The sequence below is a fragment of the Peromyscus eremicus genome, chromosome X (assembly GCF_949786415.1).
Source record: "Peromyscus eremicus chromosome X, PerEre_H2_v1, whole genome shotgun sequence".
Taxonomy (NCBI): Eukaryota; Metazoa; Chordata; class Mammalia; order Rodentia; family Cricetidae; genus Peromyscus; species Peromyscus eremicus.
The window spans coordinates 114965474-114979934 of NC_081439.1; the positions used below are offsets into that span (position 1 = coordinate 114965474).

Here is a 14461-nt window from a genome sequence, read left to right on the forward strand (position 1 = left end):
GGCCTTTCTTTTTGGAATGTATGCTGTAGGCATGGAACCATAGTCTTCTTATTCTGAGTCTACTGTAATCATGCCTTGTTCTTTTGGGAAGTTGGCTTACTTAATACTATTTCAGCATCATTTTCCATTATACTAATCAAGTGAATTACTGGACATTGTTGATGTGTCCCTGTGGCCTCTGAGTGGTTATTGTATCATCTAGTTTAATTTGTAATATAATTGTGGAATATCTATAATTTGAATATGCCTATTTAGCACGTTATTTTTACCTGACCCTATGCAAAACTACCGAGTCTATTTTTTGAATTGTTATGCCACAGATGTTGCTGTGGGGCGTTGCTACAAGTTTGGCCTTACCTAGAATAATCCCTGCCATAACTGTACATTGTTTCATGATCTTCTTAGGTGTTTGTTACCAGCAGTGGGAAATACAATGAGCTCGGATATCCATTTGGTTATTTAAAAGCTAGTACGACTTTAACTTGTGTAAACCTCTTTGTGATGCCTTACAACTACCCAGTTTTACTTCCTCTTTTAGGTGAGTAAAATATGTGCTACTTAATCATCTTTAAAACATGGCAAAAGTACTAGGTAGATAAAAGATTCATAAGCATTTCAAATTCCATCAAAGAATGACCAATACTAGAGTAAATACATTTGTAACTGATGTGGAAAGATAGGACTTCATTTCCTTTTTCTTTCTTTCTTTTTTTGACTTGTACATCAAATAGAAGAGATACCTGATCTGATCTTGGCTGTTCTTCAAATTGCAAACTCCATTAATCACCCTCCGTTCTCCACTTTTGAAAGAATCTTGGCTTTTCTATAGATGAGTTGGAATGCCCCCAGAAAACTAGGTGGTGTGTGTGTGTGTGTGTGTGTGTGTGTGTGTGTGACATGAGCATGTGTGTATGTATGTGTGAAGGCCATAGGTTGATGTCAGATATCTTTTTGAATCACTTTCCACTTTGATTTTTGAGAGCCAGTGTCTTGGTCTCTCTGGAACTTGCTGAGCATCTAGGCTTTTCCATGGGTGCTGCAGACCCAAACTCAGATCCTCATGGTTTCACGCAAGCACTTTCTCAAATGATCCATCTCTCCAGCTCCAAAACTAGGGCTTTTGTTGGAGAGGAATTTGATGGCTTTCTTCAGAAACTAGGGCTTCTGTGAGGCTACTGACTTGATTACACTCCTTTCTCCCCAGAGTATTACATACGCTAAAAGCATATGTTTTAAGCAGGGTGGGGAAGTAAGGTACAAGAGTCAGTTCTGCAAAGCAGGGTTAGAAGTTATGGATTGGTTCCATGACAAAATTCTAAAGGATCAACTTAAGTAGCCATTACTCAATGCTGTTGAAAATGTATATGAAGATGTTTACTCTTCATTTGAAGAACTATATCTTCTTAGAGTAATATACTACATGACATCCTTCTACTTGTAAAGTTGTGAAGATTTTTGGTGAGGGTTTCTAAATTTTTGTGTGAAAGGAACATTTACAAAATTTAATCAAGGTACTACTTACTATTAATGTATGGTGTATTTAAAAGGCAGTACTTTATTCGTATTTAAGAAATTTAAAAGTAGGTCATCATAAATATATCAGCATGGTTGCTTTGAATATTTCACTTTATTTCTTAGTCCAGTCTAAACATATGTTCTTTCTAAGAGTTGCTGCTACCAGTAGAAAATGTGGGCTATATGTTAGAGGATAGTATGATTACCAATAAAGGGGCTGGCAAGATGGCTCAGCCTTTAAGAGCACTTGCTGCTCTTCCAGAAGACACAGGTTCACTATTTTACAACTAAGTATAACTCCAGTTTCAGGGAATATGACACCCTCTACTGGCCTCTGAGAGTACTACATGAACATGACATGCAGGCATACATGTTGGCAAAACAACCATACACATAAAATAAAAATAAATAAATCTTTCTTAAATCACTAGTAAAATGTGTCTCTAGTTCATGTATTAATCTATCCCTTTTCTTAAATACGTCCTTATGACCTCAATTTCCACAAATATATAGTAAGGAGAAAAGAGTCATTTTCATTTAGGCTGCTTTTTTTTTTTTTTTAGGTTTAATTTTGATCCACTTTATTGCACGAGGATTGGCATACAAAAAGCTATACATATTTAATCTCCAGCATTCATGACTGCACACCAATGAAACATCACTACAATTTATGCCCTAAACATGCCCCATTCTTGTCTTTCCAAAGTTTCCTTTTTATTATTATTTTTTATAATAAAAGTATATACCATAAGATCTACTCCCTGGGTAAAATTTCTATATACAAAACACTAGTGCTAACTATTAGCACTTGTTACGGTGTCGGAAACAAAGGAGACACAGAAGGACAAATAATCCATGATAGTGCTTACATACTTCTCTAGCTTATGGTCTTGTGTATTGCCAGCTGGCCTCAAGCTCTCTATGTAGACAAGGATGTAAACAGTAGAGAGACATTTAGATATAAACAAATCAGATAAACAGAATAAGTAATACCCTTAGTTTTTATTTTCTTTTTAAGAATTTATTCTTTTATGTATAGAGGTTTTGCCTGCATGTATGTCTATGCGCCATGTATGTGCCTAATGTCTACGGAAACCGAAGGAGAACTTCAGAGTCCCCTAGAACTGGAGTTCTAGAAAGTTGTACACTGTTATAAGCTGAGACTCAAACCTGGGTCCTCTGGAACAGGAGCTACTTAGTGCTCATCATCACTGAGCCGTCTCTCCAGCCCCATCCTTACTGTTTTCAATATAGCAAATGCTTTGCCTAGAAGCTGATTGAGTCTATTTCTTGTCAGATTTGTTTTTCCAGTGCTGGGGATCAAAAACAAGCCCTTTTGCAGACTAGGCAAGTGCTATCCCACTAAGCTACATTCCAGCTCTGCAGACTTTTCAAACCTCCGTGTAATTCCCAAAAGACTTCAAGAAATAGCACAGTGTAGCAGGGTCTTCCCATAGCATTTCATGGCTTCCTGTCAAGACATGAATGGTCTGTAAAGGACCTGAGGGCTTCAATCAAGGACACCTTCTGATTTCTTGCTTTCTTCTGGGGAAAAAAAAAGAACAAAAGACCTGCTTTTTATGGCTCTGTAAATTTATTGAAATTTGTTTCACAGGGAGTGAATAATTTATTAGGGCAATAAAGAGAAGAAAATATCTAGTTGCTTTTCTTAACCAAAGTATTTTTTAAGAATAGACCTATTTGTAAAGAACGGATGCATTTTTCCCTCTGTAAGTCAACAATTTGCCTAATGAAGCTTAAAGGAACAATAGAGGATGAACTGATACTATCTGCTGTCTTTATAGTGTGAATGACAGGTAGATGTTGATAGCTGGGATACCAGTTTGAATTATTAAGTTAGAAATATTTTTCTCATATTTGGAGGGAAATAAAGAGGGTGTTTGGAAGTTTTCATGCAATATGTATAATGTATATATTTAGATTACTAAAATAATTATATTTATATATTAAAAGATAGGGAATATCTGCATATTTAAGGTAAATATCTTGAGTTATGTTGGTGCACATGGTGTTCAAGAGATATATTAAGCCAGATGTGGTGGTGCATGCCTGTAATCCCAGCAGTTGGGTGGCTGAGGCAGAAAGATCCTGAATGAGCCAAGCCTGGCTACATAGTAAATTTAAAGCTTATCTAGGCTACATAGTGAAATCCTAGGACAAAAAAATCAAAAACAAATAGAGAGGAAGGGTGTGCATGCCATGGCATGTATGTGCAAGTTAGAAGAATCTTTTCCTTCTGCCATGTGGGTCTGAGGGATGGAACTAAGGTTGTGAGGCTTGGCTGCAGGCACCCTTACCTGCTGAGCCATCTTGCTGGGCCCCACCCTCTATGCTTTTTGTTTGGTTGGTTTTTAAGACAGGCTTTCTCTGTGTAGCCCTGGCTGTCCTGGAATTAGCTCTTCAGACCAGGCTGGCCTTGAACTCAGAGATCTGATTGCCTTTGCCTCCTGAGTGCTATGATTAAAGGCCTGTGTCACCATGCCTGGTCCATGCTCTGTTTTTAAACCAAAGAAATATTAGTCTGTCAACCAGTGATCTGGATTCCCCTCCAGGTGAAAATTATTATATTAGAATTATTAATGCATAACACATCAGAAAAATATTAAGCTTTGCAAATGGAAAATGGATGTATAAGTTGAAATTTTACTTCATTTTTTAAAAAGACGTGGTAGATATGCTCCTTGACTTATGATGGGGTTAAGTCTAATAAATCGTTAAGTCCAAAATGTCCCTACTACTCCTAACCTCCAGGTTAGGGCCATGGCACACCTCACAGTGTCTCCTGTTTCCCCATCGTGATCCATGGGGCTAACTGGGAACTGTGGTTCACTGCTGCTGCCTAGCATTGGGAGAAAGTTCTCTATTGTGCATCACTAGACTGAGCGAACATCACAACTTAGCAGTTGTAACATGGTTGCTATTGAATATATATTACTTTCCCACCAGTGCTTTCTCTCTTTCTTTCTTTCTTTTGTTTTTTGAGACAGGGTTTCTCTGTGTATCAGTTCTGGCTGTCCTAGAATTTTCTCTGTAGACCAGGCTGACCTTGAACTCACAGAAATCCACCTGCCTCTGCCTCCCAAGTGCTGAGATTAAAGGCGTACGCCACCACCGCCCAGCTTTTCCCACCATCTTGAAGTTTAAAGAAGTCTTCAATTGAACTATTGTAAGTTGGAGACCATCTGTATGGAACTTTGGTATATACAACAACCAGGAAAGACACTCAGATAAACTGCAATGAAGTGTTCATCTAACGTGAATCAAATCTGATTTCTAATGTCAACTGCTTGATTTTACATCTTGCAAGCTGGTTCTGGGCTAACGATTACTTGGTTTTGTGTTACAGATGACTTGTTTAAAGTTCACAAGCTTAAGCCAAATCTGAAGTGGCGACAGGCTTTTGACAGCTACTTAAAAACTCTGCCTCCCTACTACTTAATAGTATGTATTTTTGTGTGTATATATGCATCTTTATTAACTGTCACTGATGATTCTTGTCATAAGGAATCAAAAGTTTTACCCCTGCAAGAAGATAACTCTTTGTACTTTCTGAACGTTTGTGCCGTCACTGTCTTCTCAGGCCATGTGTAGAGTTTGGAGATGATATGGCGGCACAAAAGAGCATTGTCTTTCTGTTTCCTTTATTTTTAACTGCCATGGTCATTGTTATAAGCACATCTATGTTTCTCTTATTAAAACTAACCTTATAAAATTGTAATGCTGGAATGTAAGAACAAGTATGTCTCAATTCATGTTACACCAACTTCCCTTTTGAACTCTAGAAACTCATTGTGGCGTTTCAGTCCATAAACAAAATTTGGAAGAAATTATAGTTCTTTATTGCTGGTTAAATGCGTCCTTGACACAACATGATGTGGAGGCGTTGGCATTAGAGAGAGGATCCAAGGAGAAGAAAACATCTTGGCCTCATTCTGGTTTTTATACTTTGAGAAAACGATGCCTAATTTTCTGAACTGGTCATGTAATCCAAATCAAGACAATCAAGGTCATTTCAGTAGTTGCTGTCGTAACTTAACGCCAAGTTTCTAGAGGTGAAAAGGCAGAGTCTTCAAGGGGACCATTGGTGTTGCTGGGAGGAGAAAGTGGGCTGGGTTGCTGTTTACCATGGCAAGTGTGGGTTCTGCAATCATATGCAATGGGAAGTGATTCAGTGATGGGGACTAAGACTGAAAGCAATGTACTTGTTTGAATTGGCTGCTACTTGCTCTTCTTACCCACTCTCTTCTGATTTTTTTCTGCTCCTTACTTCTCTGCTGTTTTCATTGCCACTTTTTAATGTTCCATGTTTGGTTTTATGTGCAGCACCTTGACTTCTAAGAAATGAATCATGTCCCCTTGCCCCTTATAACTGAACTTTTGAGTATTGAAGATTTATTCTATTCTTACTGTTGTGTATTTTGTTTCCTTATAGCCATTAAAGAAAGCACTAAGGATGATGGGAGCTCCAAATCTGATATCAGATAATTTAGATTGTGGACTTAGTTACAGTGTTATCTCTTACCTTAAAAAACTCAGCCAACAGGTAGTATTGGTAAAAACAAACAAACCAAAATCCTTTGCCCTCAGAAGTGCATTTCCTTATTCTTTAGTGTAATTGTAACTTTTCCAATTAAATGTGTATATATCTCTACACTTTATGGATTAGTAATCATGTGATTCTCTATGGCTTCTAGCTTCACCATTAAACGCAGTTAAGGGTTTGTCAGTGTCCTTTGATGCTGTGCTATTTCTCCTTCTGCCTGCCCATCTGCTGGCTGATATTTTGTGGCCTAAGAGGGGCAGAGGCTTCATAGGCTTCTCTCGTGGGTCACATTTGGTCTGTCCTCCAACTAGTTTCTCCTCAATTCACTTGGCTAGAGCATCCCCCTTTTGTGAGTCAGCACACCGAGGTCTGGTGTGATTCAATATGCCTTGCCTGAAATCACTTTGCAGGCAGCATGTTCAGTTCTTATACTCACAAGCTAGCCCTTGGATAAATAGCTGCCTGCTTTTCCCTGGAGAAGGGGGGGCACGAGACTAGTATTCTTCAACCTAGAGAGTGATAGACCCCCAAGGGAACCTGGAGAGTGGAGTTCTTCCTCCTCTCTTGCCCTTCATCAATTCCTTCAAACCCCACCTCATTCACCATTATTCACCTTGTCCCTTGCCTGCCCCTCTCTATTAGTACCTCATCTTCCACTCAACCCTCCTTATCATATTTCTCACTTTTACCTAGACCATTCTTGTAAGATGGAGATATTTGGAAACTACTGAGTTAGAGTGCTACTGCCATACAATTGTGCTGTGTGATAAATTAATGCAGCAGCTTTATGCTCTTATTCACAAATACATATTTTTTTCTAGGTAGGAAGTTACATTTGCAGCAACTACAGCATTTCAAGCTGAGTATGTTTGCAAATTTGGCCTTTAGAAAACTGAGTACTAAGCAAAGTGGCAGATTTTACTAAGGGACCTATAGGACTCCATAATTGGGATGCTGGCTTGCCTTGCTAGGAATGAGCAAAAACTTAAAACCACATTCTAAAGCTTACAAATGCATACTAGTCTAGTGTGCTCATAAGTGCAAAAGAAAATAAAGGCAAGCCCGGATTTTTGACATAACAAGTCCCCCTAACCTGCATTTCTCTCTGCTAATAGATTTTTGTTCTTGTTGTTGTTGTTGTTGTAAATACCTTGGTTATTTATCTTTCTATTGATCTATTGATTTTTTTAATTTGATGTTTATGTTTGGCCTTTAAGGCTTTGTGAGAGTATGGCTACAAAGGAAGAAAAGTGAACAGAGTTGAAACTAATTCAAGTGCTGGGATCTTCTGGGACACACTGTATTCTTTCATTGAATGAACTTTTAAGGTCATTCAAGGAAACAGAACCTTTATCTACTTTTGTCTCATATTTCATGACTTAAAAATTTGCTTATATATATTATATATATGTAATACATATATATATATTATATATATATTCCAAATAATTAGTTAGGGAAAATATCTCTGGCCAATCCATAAGAAACAAAAAAAATATTGGGGGCTTATTGAACATGGATAGAATTGTATTTTTTAGAAAAAGGAAAGATTATTTCTAATTTCTATTTCTCTAATTACTAATTTAGTATCTATGTCACCAGTGTCCCTTGAACCATCTCAGATGGATCTAAAACACGAAATATGCCAAATACCCTGCTTTCATTCATTCAAGCAAAATTAATTGATGCAATGTCTATTAAAGGGATTTCCCAATGTTTGTTAGTGAGAAACTTACTGAGTAGAACATTAAAAGTATTTGCTTAGTAATATTTGTTAAATTAAGCTTTACTTTTATAAGATTTATTGAATCATCTCATATTTTTTTTAAAAAATCATCATTTTACTGTTTTTAAATATAATGCCAGTCTATATAATCTGAATTTAAGCAATAATTTACATGTATGAATACAGAGTTTTAAACCTTTGTATCTGGATCCAAACTGAATGTGTTGATTTAGATTAGATTTTACAGTAACAGGATGTGCTTTTTTGTGTCTATGAATGAATTCTTGCCCATGGTTTCTATTTTCTCCATGATTCGTTCATAGTTTTGACACTACAAACGAAAATTTGCATGAAGTCATTTGTCTTTCCAGCCCTCTGTGTTTGCTGTGGTAGAACAGAGAAGCATAGGGAAATGTTCACTTGACTGTTTTTCTGTGATTTGCACATGAAAAGTGTTCTGTGGGGTGTTTTTCTGAAATAGTAGGATGATGATGATGATATAGTAGATATTTGGATGACATATTCTGTCCTTTCATTTTAGACCAAACTAGAGTCAGAGAGAATGCTAGCATCCGTGGGGAAGAAACCCCCGCAGGAGATGGGTATCAAAGTGAAAAATCATTCTGGAGGTGGCCTGGCCCTGGCTCACAATAAAAACTTTAGGAAACTGTTGAAAGAAGTCATAGGGGAAAGTGCACCGAGACTGACAGAACTGAATACCAAAGAATTTGCTGGCTTCCAAGTAGGGCTCTTCAACAAGGTAAATTGTGCCACTAAAAGGCGTGTTTATCTGACTTTGCCTGCTGTGTTTGTTGTTTGTATTGCTCTAGTTTTGAAATAATGGCCTGTTTTAGAGTTGTTCTTATTAGTAGTATTAGTATTAGTATTTTGTTTTTTTGAGACAGGGTTTCTCTGTGTAGTCCTTCCGGTTCTGGAACTTTCTTTGTAGACCAGGCTGGCCTTGTACTCAGAGGTCTGCCTGTCTCTGCCTCTGCCTCTGCCTCTGCCTCTGCCTCTGCCTCTGCCTCCTCTGCCTCCTCTGCCTCCTCTGCCTCTGCCTCTGCCTCCTCTGCCTCTGCCTCTGCCTCCTCTGCCTCTCTCCTCTGCCTCTGCCTCTGCCTCCTCTGCCTCTGCCTCTGCCTCTGCCTCCTCTGCCTCTGCCTCTGCCTCCTCTGCCTCCTCTGCCTCTGCCTCTGCCTCCTCTGCCTCCTCTGCCTCTGCCTCTGCCTCCTCTGCCTCTCTCCTCTGCCTCTGCCTCTGCCTCCTCTGCCTCTGCCTCCTCTGCCTCTGCCTCCTCTGCCTCTGCCTCTGCCTCCTCTGCCTCCTCTGCCTCCTCTGCCTCCTCTGCCTCCTCTGCCTCCTCTGCCTCCTCTGCCTCTGCCTCCTCTGCCTCTGCCTCTGCCTCCTCTGCCTCCTCTGCCTCCTCTGCCTCCTCTGCCTCTGCCTCTGCCTCCTCTGCCTCCTCTGCCTCCTCTGCCTCTGCCTCCTCTGCCTCCTCTGCCTCCTCTGCCTCCTCTGCCTCCTCTGCCTCCTCTGCCTCCTCTGCCTCCTCTGCCTCCTCTGCCTCCTCTGCCTCCTCTGCCTCTGCCTCTGCCTCCTCTGCCTCCTCTGCCTCCTCTGCCTCCTCTGCCTCCTCTGCCTCTGCCTCTGCCTCCTCTGCCTCCTCTGCCTCTGCCTCTGCCTCCTCTGCCTCCTCTGCCTCCTCTGCCTCCTCTGCCTCTGCCTCCTCTGCCTCCTCTGCCTCCTCTGCCTCCTCTGCCTCTGCCTCCTCTGCCTCCTCTGCCTCCTCTGCCTCCTCTGCCTCTGCCTCTGCCTCCTCTGCCTCCTCTGCCTCCTCTGCCTCCTCTGCCTCCTCTGCCTCTGCCTCCTCTGCCTCCTCTGCCTCCTCTGCCTCCTCTGCCTCTGCCTCCTCTGCCTCCTCTGCCTCCTCTGCCTCCTCTGCCTCTGCCTCCTCTGCCTCCTCTGCCTCTGCCTCCTCTGCCTCCTCTGCCTCCTCTGCCTCTGCCTCCTCTGCCTCCTCTGCCTCCTCTGCCTCCTCTGCCTCCTCTGCCTCCTCTGCCTCTGCCTCTGCCTCCTCTGCCTCTGCCTCCTCTGCCTCTGCCTCCTCTGCCTCTGCCTCTGCCTCCTCTGCCTCCTCTGCCTCTGCCTCCTCTGCCTCCTCTGCCTCCTCTGCCTCTGCCTCCTCTGCCTCCTCTGCCTCCTCTGCCTCCTCTGCCTCCTCTGCCTCTGCCTCCTCTGCCTCCTCTGCCTCCTCTGCCTCCTCTGCCTCCTCTGCCTCCTCTGCCTCCTCTGCCTCCTCTGCCTCCTCTGCCTCCTCTGCCTCTGCCTCCTCTGCCTCCTCTGCCTCCTCTGCCTCCTCTGCCTCTGCCTCCTCTGCCTCTGCCTCTGCCTCTGCCTCCTCTGCCTCCTCTGCCTCTGCCTCCTCTGCCTCCTCTGCCTCCTCTGCCTCTGCCTCTGCCTCTGCCTCCTCTGCCTCCTCTGCCTCTCTCCTCTGCCTCTGCCTCCTCTGCCTCCTCTGCCTCCTCTGCCTCCTCTGCCTCTGCCTCCTCTGCCTCCTCTGCCTCTGCCTCTGCCTCTGCCTCTGCCTCTGCCTCTGCCTCTGCCTCTGCCTCTGCCTCTGCCTCCTCTGCCTCCTCTGCCTCTGCCTCCTCTGCCTCCTCTGCCTCCTCTGCCTCCTCTGCCTCCTCTGCCTCTGCCTCCTCTGCCTCTGCCTCTGCCTCTGCCTCCTCTGCCTCCTCTGCCTCTGCCTCCTCTGCCTCTGCCTCCTCTGCCTCTGCCTCCTCTGCCTCCTCTGCCTCTGCCTCTGCCTCCTCTGCCTCTGCCTCCTCTGCCTCTGCCTCTGCCTCCTCTGCCTCCTCTGCCTCCTCTGCCTCCTCTGCCTCTGCCTCTGCCTCTGCCTCCTCTGCCTCTGCCTCCTCTGCCTCTGCCTCTACCTCTGCCTCCTCTGCCTTCTCTGCCTCTGCCTCTGCCTCCTCTGCCTCTGCCTCCTCTGCCTCTGCCTCTGTCTCTGCCTCTGCTGGGATTAAAGGTGCATATCTTGGAGTTAATAATTATTAACAAAGCCATTTTGAGATTATTCTGCCAGCAGATACCAACATGAAATTAAACTTACAAGATATATTGGTTGGTAGGAGTGGGCAGTAAACTGCTATGAAAAGGAAAATGAAAGGAAACTGCAGTAGGCAGGCTGCCGTGTAGATCTAGCAGCCATGACAGAGTAGTAGCAAGTAGTATGGGGCTGAAGAAGCTCCCTGCAGCTTAGAGACCGCCTGAGCCAGACCACAGGGAACCTCTGGCCCCGGGCATTCTCATGGAGCAAGTGAATGTGATCAGAGCTGGCTGGACCTTCCACTCTGCATGTCTGAGTCCCTGGCCATGAGCAGCCTGGCTCATGCTCAGGGCTGCAGCAGACTCCAAAGGTACTGCAGCTGAACCCTCAGCCAATATCCCTCTGCGTGCAGTCAGGACTTGCCATCCTGGAGGGAGACTACTGCAGCCCACCTCCCTGCCTGCTGGGGGAATAAATCTAGGTTACAAGCAGTAGTCCTGCAAGACAGCTAGAGGTATATATAAATCTTGGGATTTGGAGTTTTAAATAATATACTTGAAAATTATATCCCCAGTGGCTTTATTGACTTATGGGTATGTTAGCATTCAGAATAGTAAATAGAAGTTTTCTACTGGAAAAATTAGCTATAATTGGTTGTATTAAATATTGTCCTCTTCAATAAGATTTTAAGAGGGTTGGGTATTACATTTCTTTATTTAAAAGCCTTAGGAGTAACTGAGATTGTTTCATTTAAAATAGGATTTGAAACCTCAGACATATAGAAATGCTTATGATATTCCACGTAGAGGACTTTTAGACCAGTTGACCAGGATGAGATCCAATCTACTGAAAACACGGGAGTTTATTGTTGGACAAGATGAAGGTAACTGGACCGTGGAACACACTTCTCCTCAGGAGAACAGCAGACATAACGTACATGAAAGTCTTCATTGCAGAATTATTTTGTAACGTGTTAATGTTCAAAATGCTCATCGTCACTCAGACCTGCATCTCCCTAGTTTTCCTCCCCTCAATTTAAAAGCAGGTGCATATTAACCAACATTCTAGACCACCATTGCCAATGTTCTGTGCGGCCACTGTTGCAAGCCTCAAAATCCCAGGAGATAGATACTGATTGTATGCCCAGTTTCTAGGCACTGAAAGGAAGAGCGAGCATTTCAGTAGCTTGCTCAGGCAGGTTTAGCCCATTGCAAAGTAGCAGAGCCTATGTCTGTCAGATTTCCAAACCTGCACACTCAGACATTGATCGTGCCCAGCCAGCTGTGAAAAAGTCAGTAGAGAAACCCTACTCTCCATGAAAGTAATGAACTCTAGTTAATGTCCGGGAACATTGTGGCTGTTTGCGATTTTTCTTGATCTTATTTTGTTACTTTTGAATGGGGTCACTTATCCACAAAAAATGAGCAAACCCCTAGCCTTTGATAGAATACCTTTTGTATGTGTGTGAACAGAAGAGTCCAAGAAGAGAACTTTTGTATTTAATCAAATCCTCAGAGGATAAGATCATTAATCAAGATTCTCTTTGTGACAAGAAATTACCATGAGTAGCTGGGCATGGTTGCTCTGCACTCAAGAGCCTGAGGCAGGAGGATTCTACAGATTTGAGGCCAGCCTGGGCTACAGAGTGAGAACCTTTTCCAGAAAACAGAGAGAGGGGCTGTAGCGGTGGCACAATGTTTAAGGGCACTGGCTACTCTTACAAGAGACCCCCAGTTCAGTTTCCAGCACCTACATGGTGGCTCACAACTGTCCATGACTTCAGTTCCAGGGGATCTGACACCTTCCTCTGGACTCTGCAGACACCAGGCCTCTATGCAGTGCACATATATGCCTGCAGACAAAACATCCACATAAAATAAAAATAAATCTTTTTTAGAAGACAGAGAACAACAATGTCTTAGTGCAGTGCTTAAAATGCAAAATGTACACAGTGTTTGGAATTCAAATGATGGCATGCGGGAAGCCAGCCCATTTTGACATGGAGTTGGGAAGTAGAGGAGTCATTTGTCCTTGTGACGTGAACCTGTAGGCAGTAAAGTAATTGTAGACCACTGATTAGTATAAATGAAGATGATGCTAGATCCTGGAATACTAGATTCGAGATTTCAGACTGTAATGCTAAGCTACACACTGCTGAGCCAGCTATGATAATGTCCTCTCAAAAGGACCATATACTTCAGCTGTAAGTATTAGTTTCTCTGCTGCTGATTTTACAGATTCACTTCATAGTGTTCCAGTTGCACAAATGGGCAACTATCAGGAATATCTAAAGATGCTGGCTTCTCCGCTACGAGAGATTGATCCAGATCAACCAAAAAGACTGCATACTTTCGGCAATCCATTTAAGCAAGATAAGAAGGTAGTATACCCATTTCTGTGTCTGTGATATTTTTACTGTAACACTGTCCTTTTTAGCCAGATGTATACAAATCAGAGGTAAATATGACATCAGGACCTCTGTGTAGATGGGAGGTGGAGTCTCCTAATGCAAGTTGTGTTGTCGAATACAATAATAGTTGTCACTTGTTAAGTACATAGCAGGACTTGGTGTTTTAAATGATTGTTTGTACTCACACGTGTTTTGAAAGATAAATCATATCTACCCTATAACAAGAAATCTTGGCTTAAAGTGGTTAGATGTCAAAACATGGCTGACAAAGCCAGGATTTGAACCCACATCTTTCTGGATCCACATTCTATATTCAGTCATACTACCACACACTAATTCTTTTCATATAGAGAATACCAAGTATTTCCTCCATTTACATGATTCAGATCTATGTGTATGTCCCTTGAATTATGATGTACTATGTGATGTCACTTTATTTGAATTATTCTAGAGTTCTAAATATGAGGTGTGTGTGTGTGTGTGTGTGTGTGTGTGTGTGTGTATGTGTGTGTATGTTACACTACTGACTTGATCATTAAATAATGAAAAGAAATGGGATTATCACTACACTTCTGTAGGCAAACATGGATAGAAGTCATGGATATATTCTCTATCTCTCTTTGTCATAAAACTGAACTAAAAAAATATTCCAGCTCATGCCAATCCTTAGTTAATTAAAGATTTTGAATGTTTTTGTGCCTTGACTTCCTCATGTAACACTGGGGACAATAATTACACCAAAGTGACAGAGCTGTGTGGAATACTGAGTTATATACACCTACACTGTTTAGACTGTTACTCAGCATTTAGTAAATGCTCAGTAAAAATGTTGTGTCTTTTTGCATGGTTAATGGAGGGAGAAAATTCTTTAGAAAGATAATTTTGCCCTGTTTTTTTTCCAAGTAATAAGGTGCATGTTTGGGACTGTCTGTGCTGACAGAGAGCTTTTAGCTAAGATAAGTTATTGGTGATTGTCATGTTCATCTGTTCTCAAGAGTGAACAGCCCCCTCATTCCCTGAGGAGTGCCGAGGTAGACAGACATATGTGAATCCATATTTGAGGTTGTGTCTGAGGGATTTGTGCTTTTGCATTTGCCTGCCTTTCACCATCCACACGCACTGCTCTGTACAGGAATAATCAGTGTTTCTTAATTGTGAGTTTAAAGCCCTACAAAGGGCCAGTGCAAGATGCTTTGG

General features: G+C 42.4%; 1 protein-coding gene across 4 annotated transcripts in view; it reads left to right on the plus strand.

Moving 5' to 3' along the window:
• Positions 1 to 14461, plus strand: part of LOC131898819 (integrator complex subunit 6-like) — a 55667-nt gene that overhangs the window by 34981 nt on the left and 6225 nt on the right. For 2 of the 4 annotated variants that reach the window (XM_059250032.1, XM_059250030.1), the window contains exons 9-14: positions 406 to 538; positions 4883 to 4977; positions 5969 to 6079; positions 8347 to 8565; positions 11614 to 11737; positions 13092 to 13234. In XM_059250032.1, the coding sequence (XP_059106015.1) occupies positions 406 to 538; positions 4883 to 4977; positions 5969 to 6079; positions 8347 to 8565; positions 11614 to 11737; positions 13092 to 13234 (825 nt within the window). The remainder of the gene's footprint in view (positions 1 to 405; positions 539 to 4882; positions 4978 to 5968; positions 6080 to 8346; positions 8566 to 11613; positions 11738 to 13091; positions 13235 to 14461) is intronic. The other 2 variants (XM_059250033.1, XM_059250031.1) reach the window with 1 other exon arrangement.